Source organism: Heterocephalus glaber, unplaced genomic scaffold (genome assembly GCF_053883595.1).
Source record: "Heterocephalus glaber isolate CG9 unplaced genomic scaffold, H.glaber_assembly_v1.0 deba00001497, whole genome shotgun sequence".
NCBI classification, from domain to species: Eukaryota; Metazoa; Chordata; class Mammalia; order Rodentia; family Bathyergidae; genus Heterocephalus; species Heterocephalus glaber.
Window position 1 is genome coordinate 69,919,106 of NW_028258320.1, and position 27,987 is coordinate 69,947,092.

General features: G+C 47.7%; 2 protein-coding genes across 25 annotated transcripts in view; one reads left to right on the forward strand and one right to left on the reverse strand.

The window, feature by feature from the left end:
- The window catches only part of Afap1l2 (actin filament associated protein 1 like 2), a 176,378-nt gene that overhangs the window by 105,948 nt on the left and 42,443 nt on the right, over positions 1–27,987 (forward strand). For 7 of the 11 annotated variants that reach the window (XM_087185660.1, XM_087185661.1, XM_087185664.1 and 4 more), the window contains one exon: positions 107–223. In XM_087185660.1, coding sequence (XP_087041786.1) covers positions 107–223 — 117 coding nt within the window. Of the gene's footprint in view, positions 1–106; positions 224–1,048; positions 2,157–27,987 lie in introns of those variants that run through there. The other 4 variants (XM_021253394.2, XM_087185662.1, XM_021253397.2 and 1 more) reach the window with 1 other exon arrangement.
- Positions 4,283–27,987, reverse strand: part of Vwa2 (von Willebrand factor A domain containing 2) — a 41,987-nt gene continuing 18,282 nt past the window's right edge. For 5 of the 14 annotated variants that reach the window (XM_087185669.1, XM_087185668.1, XM_087185665.1 and 2 more), the window contains 8 exons: positions 17,944–18,138; positions 14,588–14,721; positions 13,991–14,123; positions 12,581–12,636; positions 10,285–10,392; positions 8,989–9,564; positions 6,668–7,219; positions 4,283–6,037 (listed from right to left, as the gene is read on the reverse strand). In XM_087185669.1, the coding sequence (XP_087041795.1) occupies positions 5,640–6,037; positions 6,668–7,219; positions 8,989–9,564; positions 10,285–10,392; positions 12,581–12,636; positions 13,991–14,123; positions 14,588–14,721; positions 17,944–18,138 (2,152 nt within the window). In that variant the 3' untranslated portion in view covers positions 4,283–5,639. Of the gene's footprint in view, positions 6,038–6,667; positions 7,220–8,988; positions 9,565–10,284; positions 10,393–12,580; positions 12,637–13,990; positions 14,124–14,587; positions 14,722–17,943; positions 18,139–18,440; position 27,987 lie in introns of those variants that run through there. The other 9 variants (XM_087185673.1, XM_004838879.3, XM_021253404.2 and 6 more) reach the window with 8 other exon arrangements.

The window sequence follows — 27,987 nt, forward strand, 5'->3', positions numbered from 1 at the left end:
CTTCTGAGCTCTGGGTGGGGCCTCTTGGACACAGGTGGGGGGGGCAGAGAGGGGTCCTGTCTCCCTCCTCTTGACCTAGTCCCTTGCTTTCTTTCTGTAACCACAGCCTAAAGCCACCGCCCCCACCCAAGACTGCACCCCAGTCAACTCTGCCACTGCGCTCAAGAATAGGCCTCTTTCCGTCATGGTCACAGGCAAAGGCACTGTCCTCCAGAAAGCCAAGGTAAGCAGTCACCCCCACCCTCCCTGAGGGCTAGCAGAACGGCTAAGGAGGGGCACCTCTTATGATGCAGGTAGCACTTTGTGGCTTTTGGTGCCAGCCCTGAGTGAGGGCTCTATACTCAGCAGGAAGTTAAGTCTCTGGCACTGATAACAAGAATGCTTGTACTGGATTCAAGTGTTATTACCAGTAAGCCCAAGGACACTTCTGTCCCAGACCTCTCTTAATTAAACCTCGCAGTGGATCCCTGGGGATAGCTGCAGCTCAGGGACAGATTGTGACTGAAGAGTTTTCAAACTCAAAAGTCAGTGAATCCATGGACTTCTACTATTAAAACTATTAAGGAAGCAGATTCAAAGGAGCAATGCAGTTTGCCCAGTCCCCCAACCAGCTAGTGGTAAAAGGCTCAGCAAGGCATAAGCAACCAATGGATCCTGTGACTGGGTTCACCCTGAGGGCTCGACAAAAATTGTTACTAATCCTTAACTTATTTGTACAATAAAGAACATGCTAGGAACTGCCTGGGTTTTTGGCAAACACTGTCCTTTGTCCCTGTCCTGCCTACTTGCTAGAGGTAACAGCAGTATGCAAACTGTTAAATCCATTTCCATACCTGAACCTCTACTGCCTCAGTGCCATGGTAGACATCCCTAAAATCTCTTAATATGTAATCCATGCAGAGAGGAACGCACAGGGTTTCAGTTTGGCCATCATTATTCTTGTTCTCTGCTTAAAATACTACTTTTTTTCTATGTTTATAAGCTTGCTACAGAGAATAACTATCTTTTTGGGGGGTGGGCGGGTGCTGCTATTTGTATGGTGCTCTAGGAATGGGAGAAGAAAGGAGCAAGTTAGAAACATCTAAAGACTGTCAGTATGGACTTTGGTGACAATCCTGCTTCGGTAAAGTCTTCTTTAAAACAGCAACTCTGAGGAAGGGTGAGTCTGTTTCAAAGAAAAAGCAAGGACTGGGGTATTCTGAATGGAGAGCTTTGGCCATGAGGAGGCTGTGTTCTTTTTCTGAGCCAGAGGGAACACTACAGCCACCACAAAAAAAGGCTTCTCTGGAGACCTAAGTCTACTGGACATTGTATTTAGGGATGTTCTGTTTCTTTTTTGAAGTTTTCATCAATTGCTTTATCAAAATTTTTTAGTAGTAAAAAGCTTCTGATGTTTAGACTTTGGTGGAAGACAGTACAAGGGCCCTTCGGCTTTGATGACTGAGAAGAACTGAACTCCTGTCATCTCTTATCCAATACCTAGCAGTATCAGGGATTAAACCATCCTTGCCTTCTGGTTTGTTTTCACCAATCCATATTAGACCCAACTGTATCTTTGATGATTTTGAAGAGCAGTGGCAGCACCTGTGTAAAACCACCTGCAACCTGTTGTGTTTTTTAAAGAAACAGTAGCAGGAGAAATATTTGGGACCAAGCAGAGACACTGATCCAAATAATGTGTTTTCTTCCCACTCCAAGGCAGGCCTCAGTGAACTGCCTTTAAATAAAATGGTAAGTGATGCTATATTATGTAGACAAAACTTATTTAATTGTCTCGTGGTCAGGCCATTTTTAAGGGAAGTTATTTAATACAATGCTCTCATAGTTCATGTTGTGAAGTTTCTAATTTCCAGCCCCTCTGCAGGAAAAAAGTCATGAATTTTGGTGAGGGTGGCCTCCCTCTTCTCTGGCAGTGTTATTCTGTGTGTTGTCCTGTCTCTCGTTGCAATGGCATTCTTTGTTAATACAGGTTGAAACATTTCAGGGGGGTTTGAATCAGAGTTCTCAAACACTGGTTCCTGAGAGCTAAGTCTTTTTTATTCATATTGTCTTTCTAATTAATCCCAGGGCATTTATTTCCTATGTCATAAAACACTTGGTGGTCTTTACCAAGTGGTTTGATTTTTTTAAAAAATAAAATGTTCCTTGTATTTGGAGTTTCCCTTGTATTTCATGGAATGACTTGGGGCAGGGCCTAGTGAACTTTAACTTCAAAATATGAAAGGTGGGATTTTACTTTAAGACTCCTGAAATGAAGTAACCTAGGTAAATCTGGAAGAGGATTTTAATATCGTATACAACAAGGTACCAGATACAGATAGTGGTGCCTCAGTTCATGAATGCTTTTGTTTGTGAACTCTTCATTGAGTGATGAACATGACCATGGCCATCTTTCCCAGAATCATGGAACAAATAAGTTTATGAACCAAGGTACCATATCTGCAGAAACTGAATGTATTTGGTAATTGAAAACCAATACTCCTAAAAGTCTTGGAAAATATAAACATATCAATACTTGGACAGTTGCTTAAATAGTAATTAAGGAAGTTCATAGCAAAGTGAAAAATGACTAATGCAATTTAAAAGACAACCTAAGGCTATATAAAATAGCAGAATAAAAAGTAACTCTTTTTACTGGGGAGTAGGGGTTACTAGGAATGGAACCCAGGCCTCAAACATGCTCTTACTCTGCCACTAAGATATACATCAGCCCTCGGACAAGATTTCTGAAAAATAGGATTTTTCTGTGGTAATGTTTATTTAGCATTGCTCTCATATCAAAAAGTCTGTATATACTGCAAAAGAAAGCAAATCTCACTTTTAGACACAGATGAAAATATTGGCAAATGAAATTCAGCAATGTTTAAAAAATGATATATCCTAACCAAACAGGGTTTATCCAAGGAATTTTTAGAAAGTATACAAATATGTAATTCATCACATTGAGATTAAATGTGAAAAAACTTAATCTCAACACTTACAACAAATAGTCATTTAGGGACAGGAATAAACATCCATAACCTGATAAAGTGACCTGCAGAAAACTCAGAGGAATTGTACCTATAATGGTGAAAAGTCCCTTTAGTCCAGAATCAGATATGGATACATGTTATTACCACTACTTTCCAAAACATTATTATGGAGGGCCTAGATAAAGCAAAATGACAAAAAGTAGTATTCAACTTCAAAAAGAGGAAACAAAACTGTGATTATTTGTGAATATTTCCCTAGAAAACCAAGAAACTCAATTATTAGAACTAGAGTGTTCAGCAAGGTGATGGGATCAGGATCACTGAGAGAAAATAAAGAGATTTATGGCCCGTCTGCAATCTGTTTTTGTACAAAAACATAAAAATAAGACCTAAAAATTAAATGAGAGAAAAGGGCATGGCTGGTTAAGCCAGAAAACAAGAATTCCCTCTGTCACTACTGGGATACTGAAAAGGGTGGCAATTTTACTAGTAAAAGACTAGTCAAGGACTGGGACCCTGTCTCCTAAAAACAAACTATAAAGTCTCTTTAATATGTAAGTAATTCAAATGAGGCATCCAAATAGCCCTCAACAGGACAAAGAGCTTACATGATAAAATTTTTAAACTACTATTAAAGACAGTGAATTTATACAAGTTCTACTCTATCACTGATTAGCATCCCCTAGATGGGAATGTGGACCTATGCTGATGTCGCCTTCTATGAAATTAATTATGAATGAATATATCCCTCAAACACAAATGATTGTCATGATTCAGTGCTTGGGTCTCCAGACTTTATGTGTAACGATACCTGGTGATCCCTCTTCAAGCACTTTTCTAGCATCAGAAATCCTGAATTTCTTAAAGCTCAATGCCATTTAAATCAAGATAGCCTTGAACATCTGTATGTAAAACAAATTAAAATATTTATATTAAAAAGAAAACTTATGACCGCCGCCTGCCTTGAAAGCACAAGTACCTGAGTTCAATCCCTGGTACTAAAAAGAAAAGTTAGGATAAATGTCTCTGGATTTATGTCGGAACACTACAAGGGCTTCTACTGAAAACCAAACTTGTATCAATTTTCCCCCCTGGTCATATTGTTTAAGTACCTCCATCTTACTCTTAACACTTGCAGGGGTAAGTACTTAGTTGTCCAGAAAATATTCCAATCTTCCTTGCTACATATGTACAAATAGTTCTGCTAAATGACTGACATCTCTTGAAAGAGCTCTTTTAAAACTTCGCATAAAAAACAAAGCAAAAACAAAAGTATTAGAATACCCTCTATGCTTAAAAAGGCAAAACTCTGCAAATGTCTTTATCCTTTATTTGGATTTAAGAATTCTACTCTTCTTTGCTCCACTAAAAGCTGGAAAAAACAAGTTTCAGTAAGAACCTACAGTGAGCCCCTCCCAAGTAAACACGCTGAAAAGGAAGACCTTCCACGGAGCTGATGCCTGGTATCTGGACTGGTCCCACGTGGCCCCTCCAGACGGGGCCATCTGCACACTTAGCTCCTACCCCCATCATCAACCAAACAGATCAAGTGGTCAAATGCAGTTGGAGACCTTTTCCAGTCTCTCTGTCACACAGATCCAGTCACCAGAAGTCACAAGTGCCATCTAAGTCCCTCTTCAAACTAAAAGCATATGCATATTGGAGATCTTTTGGGATGTGATGCAGTCCACACTTCCGTTCAGAAAGGCCATGGTTTGGGTGGCCCAGATAATGCTTTCTACTGGAGCTTTCTGTCTCAATAAAATTCTGTCTGGCAAAACTGTGCAAAAAGTGAACCTCACACAAGCCATCAGGATCCTCCATTATCCCTTGTTTATCCTCACGGGGAAAGTGGCAGACGACATCCTCGACAAGGTAAACTGGGTACACAAAGTATTTACTCACACATCAAGAAGCATTTTCAGCATCCCTATCCCTGGCAGTAGGTGACATCAGCTGCTCCTGTTGTCCCACGCACCACAGGCTGCAGCGTGTCCCTGGTGGAGGCTAGTAGGAAGGGGGCTGTGCACCGAGCAGGGAGCAGACACCCAAGGCCCCAGAAGATGAGCTCTGCCCAAGGCAGTGCCCTCTCAGCTCCCAGGGTGCCCAGGCCACTGCAGGTGCTGGGAGCCAGGTGTGTGCAGCCCTCCAGCGGGATCCTGGCGGGAGCCACGTGCCTTGGGGGCGTCTCCTCTCAAGACCCCTGCAAAAGGATGTGAGCCTGAGGACATGAGTGTCTGAGTCCCTCCTCAACCTGTCACCACCCCCGGGGGCCTCTCACGTCCTCCTCGTACCCACCAACCCTCCAAGCAGAAGACGACACAGACCCCACTGTGCCAGGGGCTGAACACCCAGAGCTTGAGCTGCAGTTGTCTTCGGATTTCTGGCTGATCCAACTTTCAGCTCAGGAGCAGGAGCCACAGGTGGCCCTTAATGCTGCCCAGTACTGTCATTCCATGTGTCCTCAGATAGTCACCCTTCTTGCCCATCGGCTCCTCCACCCTGTCCTCGCAGCTGATGGCTGTTCTTCCTATATCACTAAGCAGGCAGACTCAAGGGGACCACCAGGTCCCAAGACTGCATCCTCCCGCTCACCTGCCTGTGGGCCCGCATTCCAGTCCCTGTCACCATCACTGATTCACAGTGCTGCTCACCGAGGCCTCCCGCCTAGCTATGTCTTCCAGGGGGCTTAGCCCTGTCTATATGCTGTACGTTCCACTTATCTGGTTTAACATCTGTTTCCACACTAGAATGGAAGCTCCTCGAGGGCAGATTTTCATTCTGTTTGCTGCTATATTCCCTGCACCTAGAACAAAGCCCAGGATATAGGAGATCCTCCTCTTTCCTGGGTGAGTGAATAAATGGCTGAAGAGCCTGCCCTCGGCTGAGTCTGAGACTTTGCACCCCTAGCTCACACGTGCAGAGTGGGAGCCACTCACGGTTCTCGCAGTGGGGACCCTCCCAGCCATCTCGGCATTTGCAGAGGTAGCTCCCTCGCCGTAGAACACAAATGCCCTCGTGCATGCATGGGCTGGGCATGCAGAGGTTGACGGGCCGCTTGGCTTCTGCGATGGAAGACACGTCTGTCCTACCTGGCTGAAGGGGATCAAATCCCACCCAGCTCTCCTACATGAAATGGAGACTCCATGTGCCGTGCACAAGGCAGTGTTTACTGCTGTCATTACTGCCATGCGCTTTTTAGAAGCATTTGGAAAGCCAGGGATTTAGCTCAGTGGTTCTGCCACCTGCCTGCAAGCCCAAGGTCCTGAGTTGGATCCCCAGTACCAAAAAAAATATTTGGAAAGAAGGTGACTGATAAAGTCAGGCCTTGGAGTTGGGCCTCCCTATTGGCTCCTGGCTCTGTCATTCATTTCCTAGGTCAGTGTCAACCAGCACTGTGACTGGGGGATGTGGGTTTCCTAAAAATGTCATCCTTTTCAATAGAATGCATAAATCTCAAGTTTGCAAAGGAGGTATCTGGGTTAAATTCTCTACCCCTGAAATGGGGATGGATATACCTACTGGGGAGTTCTATGGGAGTATGGGATTTAACACACAAGGTGGTACGTGGGAAGTGAGCACTCACGAGCTGGAAGGCACTGCTCTCCTTGTAAGGATACATATGAAGGCCCCACGTACCACCCCAGACGTAGGTCCTGTCTGGGGGCAGCCCCAAAGGCCGTGAAGTTGCTCACCTCTGCATATCCACTCGATGAGTGCGTCCTGGTGGTACTGCAGGTCAGAGTAAGCCGCTACATGGATCAGGGCATGCTGAGGACCGGCTAGCCGCCTCAGTGCATCCCTCAGAACAGGGCCCACGCCCACGACCAAGACAGAGATGCCACTACTTCTCAGCTTCTGGGCAGGGGCAGCCGCATCCTCTGCCCCCCTCCCACCTGTGACCATCACCACGACCTTGAGGACCCCAGGCCGGGCGCCCCTCTGGACGGTCATCACCTTGTCATAGATGTGCAGCAAGGCCATGCCGGCTGAGCCCACTCCTCCCAGGTAGGGGGCCTGGCTCATGGCCCGCAGTACAGCAGCACGTGTGAGATGGGCGTCCAGCCCGAAGGCTGTCTGCGCCCAGCCGCCATACACCACCAGGCCGACCTGCGTCACGTCAGGGTTCACATCAAACTGGAGGGCACAGCTCCTCACAAAGCTCTGCATCTGAGCAAAGTTCTCAGGTCCCACTGAGGCTGAGGCGTCCAACAGGAAGATGAGGTCCACTGATTGTGCCTGGCAGCCTGCAGGGGCAAGCAGAGTGGAACCCTCATTGGGACCGGGGCCACAGCCAGCGGAGACTCCAGTCTGCTGTCTGTCCACGCAGCACCCACCCGCCCTCCTGTGGCCATTGGACCCCTCTCTCCTAGAAGACAGAAAGATGAATGCGGCATTCCCCACCCTCCCGGCAGCTGGGTGTGGATGTGTGTCAAAAGTCCATGATACAGGAAATGTGGTCAGAAGTAACTATAATTTCCAAGTGTGAAATTGTGCAAATTCAAACTGGGCAAGAAGCTGCTTGCCTACCACTCCCCACCCCAGCCTTCTTCCAGGCAGAGAGATGGAGATCTTGGACCTCAAGATGGAAGTGACACGATGGCCGAGTCACCTTGCTGGTGCAGACCACTCACCTCTGAACCACGTAGGAGAGGAAGAGGATTCTATCTTATAAGCCACTGAGTTTGGGGCACTGTGACAACATCTTAACCCGTACTGTTATCTTACACCCTCCATGTGCCACCCGCTGTACACAAGACACTAATTACACCACACGGAACAAATGGGCTCATGCCTGGGCTGATGGGCTCAAGGGCACAGACAGGAAATAATGTAGAATTACAAATGGAGGGAAAAGAAAGGAAACAAAGCAGGGAACCAGGAGAGAGACCCGCAGGGGTAACATGATTTGCCTGTGTGAGGAATCAGGGCTTCTCTGGAGAGGAACACTGAAGTTAGAACTGAAGGACAAGGACGCCGGTGAACTGGCAGGGCAGGATGCCTCCCAAGCAGGGAGAAGGCCTCTCCCATGCTGCAGGGGCTGCAGAGAGACCTGAGGGAGCAGATGTGGAGCCATCAGAAGCTGGCTGAGGGGAGTTGAGTTTCTGCCCAGCTGAGGGTGGCAGTGGGAGCCTTGGGGAAGGCCTGAGTATGGACCCAGAGTCTGGTGACTTGATCAGTTCCTAAGAACTACATCAGCAGAAGGAAAACTGAGAAACTGTCACAGCTACCAGGAGACTAAGGAGAGGCCACCAAATGTCCTGAAGGTTCCTGGTTGGTATTCTGGAACATAAGGACCTCAGGTAAAAACTAAGGAAACTGGACAAAAGGATGGACTATAGGAAATGATAATGTGTCAATATCCATTCAATCAGTGTAACAGATGCATTTACTAAGAGAGTTAACAAGAGAACTCTGGGTGTGAGATTATATGGGAGCTCTCTACCTCCGCTACAGTTTTTCTATAAATCTACAACTCTTCTTTGAAACAAAGGTGCTCTGGCTGCCCTGAGAGACTAGCCTGGAGGGGCAGGGTAAGAGTGGGCAGGCCCCCGTTCCCCACAGCACCCTCCAACAGTGCCTCATGAAATCAGCTTTATAGGTCATGAAACGGAACAGAGCAGAACAGAACAGTGTTACAGTACACCCCAGGAAGACAGGGTAGGCAGCATTTCACAAAATATTTGAGCTGTTGTGTGTGTGTGCATATGAGGACATGTGTGTCAAGGAATGCATTTCCTTTCGTGGGATCCCATCAGCCTGCAAACTGCTGCTCTCCATCAGGCGTGATGGGTTTAGAGCTCCTTGTTAACACTAATGATAATGATTAAGAATAATGCCACACCTAAAATGTGCAGATGATTAGTCTATACTGAGTGTGCATATTCCTCATCTCCTCTAATCCTCACACAAAGCCTCTCAGAAAGCGCTGATTAGTCCCATTTTCTTGACAAGTAGACTTGAGAAACCGGTGCCTAAGAGGAAGGCTATGCTTGGTCAGGTACCGGGCCCTTACCTGACCGTGGCCGGACGCACAGCTTCTCCTGCAGCTCAGGGACTTTGCTGAACAGGTCCTGAGGCTCTGCATAGACCATCACATGCCTCGGGCTGCCTGTGATCTCCTCCAGCTCTGCCCGCACAGCCTCGCTGCCCAGGGCCAGCAGCAGGAGGTCGTGGGCTCTCACACGACTCGCTGGGCCAGCCACCTCATCCTGAGAGGGTGACTCTGTGAGCAGGACCACCACCCTTTGCGGCCGAGCCTGGCCTGGCCTGGCGGCACTCCCAAAGCCACGCTCTGCCACCTGACGCAAGGCACTGCCTGTGAAGGTGGGGCCGCCGCTGAATGCGATGCCATCGAGACTCCTAACCAGGTCTGGCATGTCCTGGTACTCCCCCACAGGCACTGCCACCACCAGCTCCCTGCTGTACCCGGCCACTCCCACTCGGGCCCGTGAGTCCTCGCTCAGTACAGCCTGCACAAAGCGCTTCACGAAGGCCTTGGCCCGCAGGAAGCCCTCCAGGGCAGTGCTTGAGGAGCGGTCCAGCAGGAAGAGGACATCGATCCTGCACTCCAGGCTCAGCTTTGGGGCTGCTGGGACCACAGCAACACCGGCTGTCAGTCTGTGGCCAGGGCAGCGTGGATCAGCCCAACCACCACTCGGTGCCAGAGAAACCTCCTCCTCTAAGGGAGATGGAGAGACACAGCCCCCAACCCCAATCTCTGTTCCACCTGGGATTGATTTAGGGCTAGGTTTGGTGGTACAAGGTCAAGATTTTTTCCACATGGATCTCCAATGAACCCAACACCACATATTTAAAAGTTATTACTTAACACTCCCTTACTGTATGTTAAGCCCTGTGCTAAGCCCTTTACATATGCTTATTTAAAATTCCCAGCCACCCTATGAGCTAACACCTATATGACCTTTATATCTTTCAACCAAAAATGGCAGAGGCTCCCTTTACTCTTCTTAATAGAAGCAAGAAAAAAAGATTCCGCCCAAACCAGGTCCCAGAGCTGGGCTGGCTCCAGCCTTCAGCTGGGTTTAGTGAAGCTTAAACGTCAGGCAGTGGCCATTCCACTGCTGATGAGCCGGGAGCCGCTGTCCTGCCCGAACCCCGCCACCTGAATTACTTATTCATGAGACTCCACCTCCTGAGATGTCAGATTGACGGAGGACTGGGAAAGCAGGACTCGCAAACTCGAGGTCTGGCTTCTACAGAGAAACCAGGCAGGTGGGAGGTGTGACGGGGACTCTAGCCTCTACCTGTTCCCCAGTGGGTAAATCCTGAAAGTCCCACGTGTACATACCGCAGTTGGCTTCCCCTCCGAAGGCCAATGGGCAGAGACAATGGTACCTGTCCAGTCCTTCCGGAATGCATGTGCCTCCATTCTGGCAAGGGTGGGAGTCACAAGCACCTGTCAGAGAGATGCCCATTAAGAGCCAGGCACACTGGCACAGGAGCGTAGAGTGCCAGCTGGAGGAGTGAGTGCTGCAGGGCCCAGCTCTTTTCCTCCCCCACTGCCCACTAGAAACCCAGCTGTACCAACGGAACAGAGAGGGGAGGTACCTAGAGGAGTGTCGGGGTGTGGTTGGCACAAGACACATCGGTGGGCTCGGTAAGGCTCTGTGAATTACATGCCCTGGACATGCCTGTGGGACCCGGCTCCAATACCAAAAATACAGGCCACACTAGCCCACAGCTGCTGAGGAAGCCTGGGGGAGCTCGGGCGGTCGTGATGATTAATTTTGCTGGACTGGAGCTTGCCAAGGATGAAGCACGTAGGAGCTTCAAGGTGAGAGTGTGTGTGTCTTTAAGACTCAGGGAATGCCAGGGGGTGCTGAGGGCCTTTTTAAAATTCTCCCATAGTTGTTCTTAATGCCCACTGCAGGCTAACGCAGCAAAACAGTGAGCCTTCATTTCGGCAGCCAGGAAACTCAGTGATAAATGTGGCCACCTCCATTTCTTGGGCATCTTAATTCACTTCTCCAAGCTTCCCTCATCTAAACAGAGTGCTAGTGCCTGCACTTGTTCACAGGGCTATGGTGTGCACGAAATCAATTAGTCCACGGAAGTTCTTAGCATGAAGCAAACACTTCTTAACGGTAATATAATATTTGCATTTAGATATGAAGTGCAAATTCTGAGTAATGCCTCCACACAGCTGATACGTTGCACAGGAAACGACCGCCTACATCAAAATCAGGCCCATTCTGCAGTGTCTCATTGATGACAAGCTGTGGTCACTATCTGAATGCCTTATCAACTTCCTTTCCCATTACCAATGTAGATGAAATCCCATGACGTCCCTCCCAAGGTTAAAGAGGAGAAACAGGATCTTCATGTCATCATGTATTCAAAGGGCTCAATAAACAGCTGAATGTGGTCATGATCGGCATTGGTGATTTCTGTTTTTTCTTCAAAATATTAATATATTATTTGCTGATCATATCACTGTAACTGAAGTGTAGACTTTTCAAAGGGAGAAGTTATTGAAGCTAATTCAGCACCCTCCAGCCCTGCTGTCCTAGCAGCTAGAGCACCATGCATGTAAATATCCTGGGTTCATGAACCGCAGCAACAAAGAGCTTTAACTGAGTATCTGCTCTGTGCCAGGTTCTGTGCTAACCACGACCCAGATATGGCCTGGTGTCACTGTCAAAACCACTTCGGGAGGCAGGAACTGTGAGACTGCCATTTTACAGACAAGGAGGAGCTCAGTGAAAAGTCACAAGTAGAAGGTCAGGTAGCTGGCGAGGGGCAGAGCAGGACTCAAACACGTGTCAAAGTCAGTGGTGGCAAATCTTTGGCATGGGTGCTGCAGTGGGTTCTATCACTGAAAGCTCTAAAAGGCTCGGCATCACTGCTCTTAAGTCCTCAAACTCTAACTTCTGAGCAGCAGCAACCCTATCAGCAGTTTCCCCTATGTCTCCAGAGATGGAAGTTTTAACACATCAACAGGACAAGGGGATCACCCGTGAGCTCATACAAGGATGGACACCAACACACCTGGGAACAATGTCAGCTCCCAGTACAGGGTGCTCTGGATTCCTGGGTGAGAACCATTGAGGACACAGGGCAACTGGGCTGAACGATACACAACCGTGTGGACAATACCTCGTTTATTTGGAATTTTATAGCTGATAAAGCATATCCCCGGGCATAATATATTGAAGCTTTCTAGGACCTTTTCAATGAGATCTTCTTCTGTTGAATGGAGGGGAAAATGGGGACCCCAGACATCGGGCAAACATTTCACCATTTTCCCACTCACATATCTTGCCCTGAGTTTGGCACTGGAGGTGAGGTTGTGCAAAGCTGGCACATGGTATATACCCTTCTCTGCTCCTCACCAATGCAAGGAGTGTTAGTTAGAGGGAGTAATTCCAAGGCTGGCACTCCATTCTCAGAGTAAAACTACCACTGAGCGGGTGAAGAAGAGCACAGCACAAGCACACTCCTCCCCAGCCTCCAAAATGCTCCGGCTCCGCTGTGCTGGAGCCCATCCCAACCCCACCCTCTGCTCTAGGACTCTCAATGCATGTTTACAAACCAGCCTGATGCCAGGTCCCAGAGAGCTGGTGAATCCCAGAAGCAGGTCATACCTGGACAGGTGGTCCTATAGCAGGTGGCAGGGTGGCTTAGCAATACTCTCTTCCAGCTACAATCCAGGGAAACAGAGCGGCAAAGACAACAACAAAAAATTATAATATTAAATGCTGCTGGAAGATTCTAATGGAGAAGTGGTTCAAAAAAGACTGTTTTCTTAAGTTTTATCTACATAGAATAGGGGGCTTTTTCAAAGTGTGTGTGCGTGCGTGTGTGTGTGTGTGTACATGCATGTCTTTAATCTCCAACTATGGGAACAATCTTTTATTATAAATTTACTTCCTGACGTCCACAATTCAGGGTGCACTGGCTGTATGACCCAGGAACATTACTTCCCTTCTCCAGCCTTCAGCTCCCTCTTAGACAAGAACGCAACCTGTGGGCTTTAACTGCGTTCCTCGGAGCTCTGGTGCCGAGGGAAGGAGACAGAGAGGCCACAGCGCCAGACCTCCTGCAGGGTTCCAGCCCAGCGCCCCTTCTAGATGTCCTGCACAAGTGTCCCAGTGAGGCTCAAAGCTCGAGGGGATTTGTAAACCATGGGACTGGATCACTTCTCAGGCTTGTTTGAGCACTAGCATTCTGTGACAACACAACAACCACAGAAATTCCCAGGGGGGCTTCCATGTGCCAGGTATCCCTGGTGTCGTCTGGAACCCACAGCTACCTGAAGAAACCAGGATCCTGCAGGTGGGGAAGTGGGTTCCGAGGGCTGAAGAAGGCTGCTCAAAGTTGTATGGTTACTGGGCTGTGCGGGGCTGGGATCCAAACGCCCACCACCTGACTCTGGGGCGACAGGAGCCTGCCACAGCAGGAGAGAAAGCTCAGCCAGTAGGCAGAAAGCCCCTGCTACAGGGAAGCCCCTGAGCTTTGGCAAAAAAAAAAAAAAAAAAATCATCTAAAGTCCTCCAAACAAGCTTCCACCCCAGGATCCTCACCCAAGGAGCTAATGTGTGCCAAGCTATCTGCTCATTAAAGAGAACCCCTCCCCAATGCCCACGTCTCTATTACATTACACAGGTTCAGGTCCTAACCCAGAAAGCTCCAAGCCCTGCCCCACACAGGCTTTGTCTGAGCAAATGCTGCCAACAGGGACTTTCCTGTTAACGGGGATCTCCATACCACCTGGTCTGGACTTGTTCCCTTCCCTGTGAGGCCCTCCCTGGCTGCTCCACTTCACCTTGAACCCATGTCCCCAGACACGTGGGCTGTTAACTGACACCGAATAGCTGTAAGCTCTGTTCCCCCAGAGCTGTCACTGGCTCCCTCCTGGGCCGCCCTGGGTCTCTGTCACAGGCTCCAGGGCCATGTCTAGTGCCGGAGCTATGCTGTTCTCCCTGTGGCTGGGGACCACTTGGACCACCCCACCCAGGCCATGCCTCGGGGACACCCCGACCACGGGGACAAACCTATAGAAGGGACAGCGTGTGGCCAGCACTGCGTCAGCCCGCGGGGCTCCTCTCCAGCACGGGGCGGTGCCAGCCAGCTCCCTGATGGTCTCCAGCGTCCTGTGCGCACAGGGATGAGCCTGGGCCCTGCAGTCTGCGCCAGCAGCACAAAGGGCGGAGAACAGGTGGTCAGAAGGATGATGCCTCGCCCACCCGGGACACTTTCGTTCTCCGTCCGGCAGAGCACACAGGCGAGGGTCCCGTCTCCGGGCACCTGCTCTGCAGTGTGCCCTCTTGTACTTCCCGTCTAGCACGGTCACTCTAGCACTGCAGAGATCTCGCCCCCACTCGAACCTCCCCCTCCCGTGCTGACCAAGGCAAGGGGAGAGGGCTTGGCTCTTCCTAAGTGGGAGATGGGGCCCCATCAGCTCTGGACCCCACGCCTCAGGGGCTCTGCCCCCAGATACGAGCTCAGGGAACCAGCAGGGAAACCCACAGGGGCCCAAGGACACAGAATGGCATGCACAGGGCAGAGCTGGCCATTGCTCTCCTTCCCCTTCCTCCTGGGAACCTCCCCTCCCGACCCAGCTCCGCAGTTCCCCAGGTGCGCAGTCCTACCTGGAGCAGCAGGGCTGCAGAGGGCAGAGCTGGTGAGGGTGCTGAGGAGGCCGTTGGTGGCGTCCTCCACTTGCTCGGCCAACAGCACGTGCTGCTCCTGGGGCTCGCTGGCCAGAGTGCGCAGCTCCGCCCACCTGTGCAGAGAAGTCCCTGCGGCTGGTGGCACCACGCCCCTCTTCCTGCCCACTGGGGAGGAGGGGCCCTTGTGAATGGCAGCAGCACCCTACCGAACCACAGGCCACTTGGCGGCATCCCCACCATCTAGGATGCTGATGAAGACCCAGAAGTGAGCCACAGAGTCCTCAAGCAAGCCCAGCCATAGGGTGCCATGTGCACATGCTCAAACCCTCGAGCTTCCTCAAAGGACAGCCTCAGGACCACTGCCTCATATTTGAGATACAGTCCTGACAGACTTAATGGTCTGTTTTTGTAAAACTGTAAGTTTTATGAGAAAAAAAATCAGAGCACACAAAAGAAAGCAGTTTGAACTAACTGCAACAGAAGAGCAGACAAGGACAGCTAGTGACAGACTAAAATACTTAAGTGTTACAAACACTGGCCACGTAAACCCCAAGGGCAGAATGTGAGGCATCCAGGGCAGGCAGCCAGCAGGCTTTGATGGCCAGGGGACACTGCTGTCTGTGCCCAGAATGGAAAACATGTCAGGATGATGACACTAGGACATACAGAAAAGACTAAATAGCTCTGAGAAACCCGTAAGAAGACAGGGCAGTCAGTAATGTGTAGATAAGAATCCTGCCATTAAAAATCCAGCAAAACTGTTGGGTATGGTGGTGCACACCTGTAATTCCAGCACTTGGATTAGTCTGAGCCCTGCCTGGGCAATGGGGAGAATCATAAGAATTAAGGCAGGTAAGTTGGACAGGATTGGGGCATGCATCGTGGTGAAGACTTGGAGTTGACTGGGAGTAGGATGGGAAGCTTTTGCAGAGTTTTGAGCAGAAAAAGACAGTGTAGGCTCAGTGTGAGATGCGGGTTGGACATCTCAGTAAAGAAGCAAAGCAGAAACTTGCTGTGAGGACCTGGCTCACAGGTGCAGGTTGGAAAGATGATGACGACAGATGGGAAAGGGGGCGGGAAAGCGTGTGACCAATGGACAGCACCAGTCCCCAAACTGCTTACTGCCCGAGCAGAGCTCTGCAAGCTCCAACCCCAAGGGTGAGCACCTGAAACTCCTGTTCAGCAGCCACAGTCATTTTATGTCTGCTGAACAATAAATGTTTGAGCTTATTTTGTTTTTCATGTCATTTTCCTGCTACTTCACTGTATTTTTTTATTTTTCTGGTACTGGGGATCAAACTCTGGTCCTTGCGCTTGCACAGCAGGCGGTGAAACCACTGAGCTACCGGCCTTTTTTTTTGTTTCTCTGTATTTTTAAAAGGTTTCAGTCCATTGAGGGTTGGAAGGTGGGGTCCATTGCTTTGGAGTCTGAGCAGCATTACTCCAGCAGCCGGCTGGAGAGAAAAGCACGGGAAGGGGATGTGCACTTCCACTGTGCAGCCGCGGACACCCTGGTGGACAGAACTGCACAGCAGCCATCTTCCAGGTGCTCTTTGCAGCACTACGTGGGAGGAGGGTGGGCAGGGCCTAAAAGCGAGTCCCTCCCTCTTCTCTCCTGATGTTGTACTCCTTACGTTTGAGAATACAGGAAGAGCCCAGGAAGGATGAGGCAGCCAGTGTTAATACCAACTTACTGGCTGTGACAGTAATGATACATCACCAGCGGGACGTCGCACAGTCGTGGCTGTCCTCACCCTCCCTGGCTGCTTCCCAGTCCCCTTCCGCTGTCCAGCCTGCACCTGCCGCGCCTCGGCTGTCTCCCCTCTCTGCACTGGCTCCCCGGGTAACCCTCTCAAGTGCTGCTCTCTCTGCTTGTCCTCTCTCCTGTGAGCCAGGTCCTCACAGCACGTTCCTGCTCGGCTTCTTTACCGAGATGTCCAACCCACGTCTCACACTGAGCCTCAACTATCTTTTTCTGCTCAAAACGCTCCAAAAGCTTCCCATCCTACTTGTAATCAACTCCAAGTCTTCACCGCCATCCGGGCTCTAATCCTGTCCAACTTATCTGCCTTAGTCCTTAGGATTCCCCTCTCGCTGCTGGGCTCCAGCTCTCCCTGGCTCTTTTCTGCTCCTATAACTCACCAAGCTAGCTACTGTCCTGGGGCCTCTGCGCTTGCCATCTGGCTACCAGCTTTCCCACTCTTTTCCTCAGTGTTTGGAAGGCTTCTTGTTCACATCACTTCAACTTCTGCTCAAAATTCAACTCTTCCAAGAAACCTTGGCAGACTCCCTGTCTAAAGTAGGTGCCTTCCCTATTCCTCATCAGTCTTTAACCTTCTACCCTACTTTATTTTTCTCCTTTTCATTTTATCTGAATTTTTTTCTGGTACCGGGGGTCCACCTCAGGACCTTGCGTTGGCGAGGCAGGCGTGGTGCCACTGAGCTAAATCCCCGGCCCTGAAACTGTTTCTTATTTATTCACTCACTAATCGTCTAGTTCTTTTCCTAGCACAGAAACCCATGAAGGTAAGGATTTTTCTTTGTTGTCTCTGTATCCCAAGAACCTAGAATAGTGTCTCACAGATGAAGATGGCCTATAGTAATTAAGAGAACAATGCATTAAAGTTAATTTTAAAAATTCTAAGCGCAGACTCAGTGGCAGGAACACAGTCATTTCACTGAAGACCTACAATACCTAAAAGTCATGGACTGGGTGTCTCGCTCCTCTGGAGAGGCAGATTTGCCCAGCTTCTGAACAAATGTGGCTGGAGAGGGGGCAGCCAGTCACGGAATCTCTCTCTGTAGGCATCAGGACGACTCGAGCCAGTCAGAATGAGACTACTTGAAACTGGAAATGGGTCTTCTCTCTCCAGGGTGGAAAGGGGAGGGCTGGGCACGGCCCCTGCCTAGTTCCGGCTTCCCAGGAGAACCAGCTGCGAGGAGGCGGAGGGGCAGCAGAGGTGTGCAGTGGACAGAGTGGTCTAAACGGCACCAAAGCTGTGTGGCTCCCCCACCCCGAGGGACCCCTGACCCATCAGGGAAAGTAAATGACTATGAATTTCCATTTCTGCCCAAATAAATCTCAGCTGAGACAATTTCAGATACTTTCCATCAAGTGAGCAGACAAAACCAGGGATAATACAAACTCCCAGACTTCCAAAGCCAGAGACACCAGCCCACAGGAGCCAAAGTCAGCAAAGTAAGAAGGCAGAACCAGGCGAGGACAGGGACAGTTTTCCTATCCGCTCCTGGCAAAGCTTCGCAGGCTCTCTCAGCCTTGGCACTGTCCCGAGCTGACTTTGTAAGGGCTGACACAGGCGGACTGAGGTCCTTACCTGGGAAACCGGATGCCCACCGCAAACACAATGATGCCTTTTTCCTTCAGCTGCTTGGCCAGCAGCGCCACCTGCCCCTGGGACTTCCCGTCGGTGACAATGACGAGAGACTGGGGCACAGAGCCATTTCTGCCCCCGGGGAATCCTCTGCGAAGAAGGTGTCTCAGGGCAAGGCCTGTCTCCGTGCGTCCCCCGCTGAGTGCACCCAGAAAGAAAAAAGAAGGCAATGAGGTGGGAGGTGAAGTTGGAAACAGAGCTTGTTCCTGATCCTGTTCCTGGGAATGGCTGACTCCCAGCAGGGGCTCAAAGTGACAAGTTCGTGCTCTAAACCACAACGGCAGCCACAAATTAACTCTTTCCTTGGACTTGAGCTCCCCCTCACATCTCAGTTGTGATATGAAACAATGCCACTCTTTGTAGCTGTGTTATTTTCTCCCCCAAACCCAGTGATGACTCCAGGCTGACAATTCATCATTTGTTTAACACCCACCCCTCACCTCCCCATCCATGAATCACCACCATTGCCTCCTCTTGTCATGGTTCATCTTCTGGGGTTGTGGATGCAGACAGCTGAGCTTAGGAAAACTGTGCCAAGAATCTGCAAGAGCGATGGGCAGGCTTTGTTGTAAGGATCCACGATGCCAACCTTGGCGGGCCATATCCAGGGCCAGAGTTGGGAGCTGGAAGCCTAAGCTGTCCAACCATCGACAGCTCAGGTGACAGTGGTCCAACACCAATGATCCTCTATTTGCCAAGGGCTCTGAAGATCTTCTAATCTTCACAGCCCCACTGTAGGGACTGTTGCCTGGGCTTGGAATCTCAGAGCATGATTTCTGTTCAATTTTGAAACAGAAGCTCAAGAAAATTGTTCCTCTCAGAAAACAAACAAAAAAAAAAGACTGCTGGCTTTGAGCCAGTTGGGCAGAAAACAGAAGCTCACTAGATAGATCTGAAGTTACTGAGCTGTCATCCCACCCTGGCCAGATGCTCAGCGGGAAGATAGCACATCCAAACACAAGTGACAGTGTGAGGGTTAACAGAATCACTCTGACAATTAACTATATGCATGCAAAAAAGTTTCTGAACCACTAGCCACAGACTACAGAGGGGGACCCACATTTATGCTCAATTGTAGTCTATTGATTTGGACAATGCCTGCCTTTAATTCAGCCCCTTTGGAGGGGCCTATAGACATTCCTTTAAGTAAAAACATCCAACTAACAAGAAGCCTGGGCACCATACTCTGTGAGTCTGTGGGTGTTGTTTTGCTTTAACTTGATACTGAAAACATTCATTTTTCATGCAAATCTAGCACAGACCTCCCGTCCAGGCATCTCCCCTGGCTGGCTCTCTTCCAAGCAGTTACTCAGGCATCCAGGCTCTTTCATTCTGTGGTTCCACCTTCCTCCCAGTCCTCAAAGTTCTCTGCATTTTGCAGCGAGATGGGAACAGAGCATGTAGATTGTGCCTTGGAAGGATTTATAGACCCAGTCTAGAATATTCTTCACCTTTATTGCTATTATGCAAGCTCTGAAAGGGCAATTCTCTTTGTAGAGCTTCATTAAGTTAATAAATGTCAACAAGAATTGACAACTCCTAGAATTAACTCTTGGCCTACAATATACGACAGCAATTCCATCGATTTAAAACCGCTTACTTTTTTTCAACCCACTAGTATTTGTGGGTCACTAGAGGGAGGATGGTAAAATGGAAACCACGAAGTATAACATCATCTCACCCCTCAAAGAACTCCCAGTGCAGGTGAAGAAATACCCATGCAAAAATGAGAATCTCAAGTAGTCTGGGGAGGGAGTTCCTTGTGGGGTGGGGCTGGAGGGGAGAGGCTGCAGAGGGGAAAGTGCGTCTGAAGGGGTCTGGGTAAACGAGTAGACTCAGAGGAGAGAGCCGTGCTGATAAGGAGAAGAGGCGAAGCAAAGACACAAGCAAGAAACACAGGCTGTGTCCAGGGCTACTGAACAGAGCTTGGCTTCGGCAATGGGCTTATCACAGAGCAATACAGCGCCCCTTCCTCAGAGAGCCCCAAATGTGACCAGCTCCTTCCACCTTGTGCTGGATCGGACTTTAGACACCAAAGACAACCGAGAAGGTTCCTATTCTCATGAATACTAAAAGCTCTGTGTCTGCAGGGTCTTCCACCCACCCAGGCTCCTGGAAGAGCAGACTGTCTCCCAAGTGTAAGGGATCACACTAGCGCTGAGCTTCGACCGTGTATCAGAACTTCAGTACCTGTTCCTGAATAAAATCCTTACAACTAGGGTGAAAGGTGCCAATATCCCCCTCACTACACAGAGGGGGAGCCCCTGCTCAGAGAATACCAGTAATAACTGCTAATATTGACTGACTGTGTGCAGGCTCTGTGTGACAGGCATGTACAGGCATACACATATGCGCACACACACCCACACACTTTGCACATGCTCATGTAATTCTTACCAGGCAATAATCACATCCTAGGCCCTTTATTCCCACAGCCCAAATCCTTAACTGTCTGGTCATTTTGGTAGTCAAGCTACTGGCTTCTCACCTACCCAGTGGAGGTCAGAACTGGAATTTAAACCCACATAGGCTGATTTTTAAAGCCAATGCTTTCCTCTCTAGGTATCTTAGTTACTTTCCTTGTCACTGAGACAATACCCAAAACCTACAACTTAGAGGAAGAAAGGTTCATTTTGGCTCAAGTTTCAGTCCATAGTCCTCTGGCTCCAAGGCAGAATGGCATGGCAGAGGCAAGCTCATGCAGGATGGCAGGGAAGCAGAGTGGGAGAAAGGAGTCAGGGAGGGAGATGAGCCCTTCCAGACCACACTCCCAATAACCTACCTCTTTGGACCAGGCCCCACCTCCTAACAGCAAGTCAGCTATAAGCCCCCAATAATCCAATCACCTTTCTATGATGGCATAGGTTTTAGGGGGACATCTGGATACAAACAAAAATACCAGGCATCAGCAAATTATAGCCTATGAGCCAAATCCAGTCTGCCACCCATTTTATAGATAAACTTTTATTGGAAAATAGCCACTTCCAATAATTAATATGCTGCCTATGCAGAAACTACATGGCCTGCAAATGGTTAAAATTATTTACTATATAAGCTTTAACTGAAAATATTTGCCGACCTTTGTTCCAGACTGCTCTGCCTAAATGCTCACAAAACTCTTTTCTCCCCAGAAACCAAAGTGCCCCAACCAGGAGCCAAGGAGCACGTCTACCCCACAGGCATTGGGCAGGCTCTCCCCAGTCATCCCTTGCCTCCTGGCCCATCTGATCACTACTGCTCCTCATACAGATGCCAAGCTTCAGGGCCAAAAGGAAAAGAACTTGTTCTCTATGACGACCTTGTTCCCATTTCTCGTACAGGTCTGCCCTGGACCCCCCTTCAGAGTTACTGTTTTTCTTTCCCATGTGCCACCTGCAGGGGAAATCTTGGGTTCAACCTAGTTTCTTTTCTTTTTTCTTTTTTAACAGGGAAAAGAACATACAAAATTCATTATATGCCTAAGGCATTAGAGTATTAAACTCTCAGTCCACATTTTCTGAGTAGGTCTAGGCCTCTTCATAGCCACCAGCCTGTGATTAGACACAAGTTAAATTTCAAGGACATGAGGTTCCAAGCCACCCACTGCATGAGCCTGACAGTGTCCACCCTTCACCTGGCTCAGCACACGAACACCTACACAGCCTGGCCTCTCCACCTCTGCAGCCTCTCCCATGGGAGCATTTCTGCAGGCTTCCAGCCAAGGACAGCCTCAACTCCTAAGGGTTCTGACCTCTGGCCAGTGAGAAGAAATGTGCCTATTTATCCCATGGGACATTTCTATCTCCCAGTCTGTTCTGAGATCTGGGGCTGGCTCTGAACAGGGAGGGTCTGAAGTCAACACACCAAGATTTTCCCAATTCTGTTCAAATGGGACTAAACTAGGTTGAAAGTTGGAAGTTTACAGATGGGCTACTGTCTAGGGGGTTATTATGTTTGCCATGCCACTTTTCTGGGGGCATGGGGAATAGAATCTAATCTTTTGTTATCTGTGTAGCCAAGTGTTTAAGAACAGGGGCTCCTGAGAGGGGCTCAGATATTAGTTCTATGGGTAGCATTTGACTGAAGATGAAATGCTGTGTCAAGCAGCTCCTAGGACAGTGATGGCGAATCTTTTAGAGCTTTCAATGATAACAGCCCACTGTGGCATGTGTGTCACAGGTTCACCACCACTGCCTTGGGACCTTACCAATGTGCCATTAGTGGTAGTTATCTTATGAACAAAGCTGCAGCCTACAAGTAGTTTATCTTTAGAGTATAGTCTCAAATTCTAATGCACATTTAAAAATCCCTCATGAGACTTACAATAGACTTAGATTTAATTCCCAGGAAATCCAAATTGGCAAGTGTGCAACTGACCTGAAAATGTATATTTTAAAGCAGCACTGCCCACCTCAATGGATTCTGAGGCAAATGAGCCAGCCATGGAATAGCCTTTGAAAAACACGTCATAAGAAATTCCTTTTATATTCGGGGAGATCAATTATAGCTTTTTTTTTTTTAAAAAGCAGTTGACAAAAAGCTTGGAATCAACCTAAAGGTTTCCTTTTGGAAGAATGAGAATGATTAAATGCACTGTAGTAGCCAAATTCTTCCGATTCTTATATAATCATCAAAATGAATCAACATGAAAATAATTCAGCTTTATGGAGTGCATATCAAATAATATTAAGCAAATAGATACAAAATGCCTTGTAATTAACCATTCTAAAAGCTATGTTCAAATGTTAATGCAGCTTGAAAGGGTCTAAAGAAGGTTCTAAAAGGTTCTATACTAAAGTGGTGAGAGAGCTACAGAGTCCTGACAAAGCTACTGTGAGGGATTGTGTAGACAATCCAGTCACAGAAAACTCTGAGTTGTGTTACCATGAGATGAATGCAGGGAACAGGCAAGCCTGGGCATGCTAGCCGGCCACCAGCTCTGACACCCAGGAGCCAATGGTCAGCTATGCTTTTCATCTGATTTTACATCATCATGGGGTGGGATATTGAGAGGCTTGACTGGAATATTTTTTAAACTTCCTCCAAGGTATCAGTAAGACAGCTGTCAGGGTGGTTTCTTAACCACACTTTCGGAGGATGGGCTTCATCTGGAAAGGCAAGTGGATCTTGAGTGTAGACAGAGCTTTCCTGACTAGTCCAGCATTGAAAACTTCACTGTAAATAAAGGGTAAAGTGTGTGGCGAAGTCATCATTCCTCTCTGGCCAACATTCCTCCGCTCCGAAGTGTAGGAGCATGTCATCATTTTTAGTGTCCTCAGTGACCCCAGGACTGTGGCCAAAAATGAGTTACTCTCTCATTGCCTTGTCTGTTGCCTCTTATAGTCACACAAGGGACAGACAACTCCAAAAGATGAGCTGGACTGTTTCAGATAAATGGAGGCTTCAACTCCCAGCATTCTTGCCTGCACATTCTTAGTGTATTTCCAGATTTTATACATCATGAATAACACTCAAGCCTTTAGCTGACTCTCTCAATGCAGCTGAAAAGAGATTTAACTTCTTTTCTGGGGTGGGGGGTGGGAAAGTCAGCTGGGTGGGACCTAGTATCCTCCTCTGTAAACTACAGTGTTAGAATAGATACCAGAGGATCTCTAGTGTGTTCTTAGTTTTCAATTCTTGGTTTTCAGATGAATCATTTGAATCAAAGTCATCCAAACAATCTTTGATTTTTAGTCCTAAATTTAAACTAGTCAAGCTACTTTTTCTTCTGCAGATGCACATTAAATGCAATGTGCATGTAATGGATACAGATTTTTTTATGACCACCTTATTGATATAATTTATATATCATAAATTCACCCTATGAAGTATACACAGCAGAGACTTCTGGGAAGGATCAGATGGGAAAATTGGAGCTTACAGAGAAATTAAAGAAACAGAACACAATGCAGAAAAAGGAACGGACGATCTACACTTTCTCCCCAGCATCCGGCTTGTGGCTTGTGAGAAAGGAAGACCAAATCCACACAGACAAAGTGACGTGGCGGGGGCCACACTACAGAGAGCTCCAGGGAGAAATGCAGCACTGGAATGGACTGGCAGGTGCTGCGAATTGCAAGGCTGGTGAGTGATTCCAGGCCAAATGTCCGCCATATTCCCGGAAAGAGTGCCTGGTCAGACAAGATTCCAGGAAGGGGTTGACTGAACCTGCTCACAGCACCCACAGGCTGGCTGCATTTCAGGGCTCAGTGTTATTCTCCTACAGTGACCTGGGTGAGGGACAGCCACAGGACACAGCAGTGGTCAGGGAGCCACTGTCGGGCTTGCAAGAGACTCCTTGAGGGGTTTAAGCAAAAGGACTCAGGCCCACTCCCACCTCCAGGGGCCAGGCTCAGCCTGAATCGCTCTGGATTTGAAAGCTGCAGAATTGGTGCCTGTCCTCTAATCCTACTGCCTGTGGTGACTGCATCCATCCCGGATCCAGGGGCTGACTGCCTTTTTTATCTACCAGTGTGAGCAGGGACAGGTCTTGAATTGGACACTGCCATAAAACTGTAGATGCCTGAAGAAAACCATATATTCAAAATCACAGAGAATTTTTTTTTCCTTATTCTATTTTCTTTCCTTTCTTTTTCACCAATTTACTGAGGCTTGGGAATTTTCCTTTGTCCTTTATCCTTGCTTCTCTTTTTGTGTTTTTAATTTTTCTTCCTTTAATTTTTTCTAATTTTTAGTTTCTATATAGTTTTTCCTCCCTTTTTCTTTTATCTTCTATTTCTCATCAGCCCCTCCTCTTACCATTATCTAATTCTATAAACACCCTTCTACTGCCTAATAAGATCCTTTGTACCACCTCTCTTTCCTCCTCCTCATATCATAGAGTTTAAGGTTTCAGGAAGTTTTCCTCTTGCATTCCCCCATTCCCAAACCCTATATCTTTACTAGTATAACCACAAAGCTTTGTTAATCTTTTGATAGTTAACTCTGTAAAATACTGTTGAGTACAGGGCTGGGGATATAGCTCAGTGGTAGAATACTCGCCTAGCAATGTGAGAGACTGAGTTCCATCCCCAGTATTGCAAAAAAAGAATAAATTAAAACATACAGAATATGACCTTTTGCTACTGGCCTCCTTCAATTAACATTTTTTCAGGATTCATCTATGAAGCAGTATGAATCAATACTCATTTTTATGCCTAAATAATATTTAGTTGTATGACTAGACCACATTTTTTTATCCAGTGATCAACTGCACATTTGTGTTGCTTTTATCTAGAAGTTGTTACTATTAGTGCTACTATGAATACTAGTGTACAAGTTTTTATGTGGGCATATGCTTTCAATTCTCTTGAAATGGAATTATTGGGTCATATGCTACTCTGTATTTAACATTTGGAGGAACTACTAAATCATTTTCAAAGTGGCAAGCGTGACTTCACAATTCTACCACCAATACATGTGGGTTCCAGTCTTTCCATATCCTTGCCAACACTTGTTACTATTTGTCTTCTATTTCAGCCATACTAGTCGGTGTTACATGGCATCTCATTGTGGTTCTGATTTGCTTTTCCTTAACTCGTGTTATTGAGCCTATTTTCATGTAATTATTAGCTGTTTATCTACTATAAAGGATATCTCCTTTAAAAGGTTTGAGTTGACAAAAATATTAAACAATTAGTTGTATGGCTGTGTAAATACAGTAATGTCTCAGTGCACAAATGTGTCTGTTCGCAAACAATTTGGTTCACAAACAGAAGCATTCAGCAAGACTTTGCTTCTGTTCACAAACTGCATCAGGTGACATGACTGCAGCCATCTTCCCCCGAATTGTGCAACAAATTAAGTTTGTGAACCAAGGTGTTATTGTATACCCCAAATCACTCAACTGTACATGTGTAAATTTCATGGTGTGTATATATATATATATTTTTTAGGAGGGGTGTGCCAGGGATGGAACTCAGGACCCCATGCTTATGAGGCAGGTGGGGCGCCACTGAGCTAAATCCCCGGCCCCTGTGGTGTATAAATTATGTCAAAAAGGCTTTTAAACCAAAGTATGTGCTACAGTCCTAGAGAAAGAGGCAGAGAGACATTATAAAACTCCAGACCCCTAAGCACCACAGCCCAGCCCAGAATGTGACTCAGTACACCTAGCTAGGATCTCAGCATCTGTACTGGGCCCTTTTCCCTGACCACTCTAACCCAGGTGGCTCCAAGACCTCCTGTTGGCAAGTGCTACACTGTGGGTCTGGGCCCAGAATACAGAGCAGGACTAAGACTATCCTCTGTACGAGAGCAATTCTTGGAGGCCCCAAGGGCAGAAGACCCCTAAGGAAAAAGGAAAGGCCAATGTGTAGTAATATATAATTTTAAAACCATACTGATGTGCTTTTTCCCTTTGTACTTTCTTTCCTATGACCGGTCCTGGGCACCCATAGTGAGAGGGACAGACTGGGATAGACAGTCTAAGTTACGGAGGGTCTCTAGGGCTCCCTGGGGTCTCTAGGGTCCTCAGATTCCAGCAGTGACCAGTGTGCGACCTTGGATTTCTTGAGAACAACTGGAAAAAGGATCTCAGGCCTCAAGGCCTTGCCACCTGGAGGTGACAGCCACAAATAGCTGGGACCACAGACCTCAGCAGGACTTCCCTGGATACTGGCACAAGGGTAGCAGAAACCAGAGCAGCTCCAAATGAGTCAGGAAGGGAGGGCACGGCTAAAACTAGGTGGGAAAGGAGGCGTGACAAGATCCCAGAACACACGTGCACGACAGTTCCCAAAATGCTGCATGTAGACTTGAGAGAACTGGAGCAGGTCTGAGATAGGATGACCTAAACATGAGTCCATTGTGGCAAGTATGAGAGAGAGAAAGTCACCATTAAGCACTGGCTATCTCGCCTCTTCACAGTAGCACACCTACACTGTAGGGGGTATTGTTTATTTTTTTCTCAACCTAAACTCATTCTGCAGAGCCCTTTCTTCTCCTACCCTTCTGTTCGTTTCCTACCTTTGGAGTTTCACTGTTATTAAAGCATCATTTCTGCTTGTTTTGTTCAATTCTTTGTCTGGGATGGAAAGGACCTAGAAATCACCTCTAAAAGGAGATTCCAGCACCCCAGAACCTAGTAACAAAAAGATCAGTGTGGCAAGTAACAAGTCAAAGTCCCTTTTTCTGTTAGGACTTGTGAAAAATGTAAGTGTGTGTGCACATATACACATGCATATTCAGATACCTATAAATGATGTGTGCATATATAATACACATACAATTAAAACACATATATGTACATATGAGCACAGAGACTACACACTTTAATTTAAAAGTGTTGACATATAACTTGTCAGCCGATCTGTCAAATGAGCCGAGGCCAGATGCCTCCATGTACATATATTTATAGGGTGTGTACATGGTTGAGCATATAAACAGCTATTTATAAGTTTGAAAGCATTCACATAACAGAGCGCCTGCTCACACTAATTTCTTTTCAGATCGCAGAAATGAGGCTCACAGAAGTGTAGTGAACCACTCGAGTGGCAGAGATCACCTCTGACAGAACTAGGACTATGACCCAGCCCTCTTCTCCTACAACATGCTTTTTTCTTTTTGGTACCAGGGATAGAACTCAGGACCTTGCGCCTGCCAGGCAGGCGCCGGAACCACTGAGCTAAATCCCCAACCGTACGCTCTTAACACATTCAGGATACTTCTACCACCCGATGGGACAGTCAGGCATGTATTACAGGTGGTCTGAGCCAGAGGAAACATACTCACCCGACGTGGACCTTCAAAAGCTCTCTCTCCATGGAACTGACACAATAGCAGCAAATCCTTTCTTTTTATAAACTAGCATTTAAATTACCACCTGGGACATTATGTAATGATGAAGGGCAGCCTTGAGAAGGGAGTTCTCGTTACCCACTATGCACAGTGGGGTCAAGGAGCGGCCCATGGTCCTCTCAGTAAAGCTGAGCATATGGCTTGGCCTTCCTTGAAAGGGACAATTTTAAGAGCACTGGCTTCATTCTACTATGGCAGTATCCAATCATA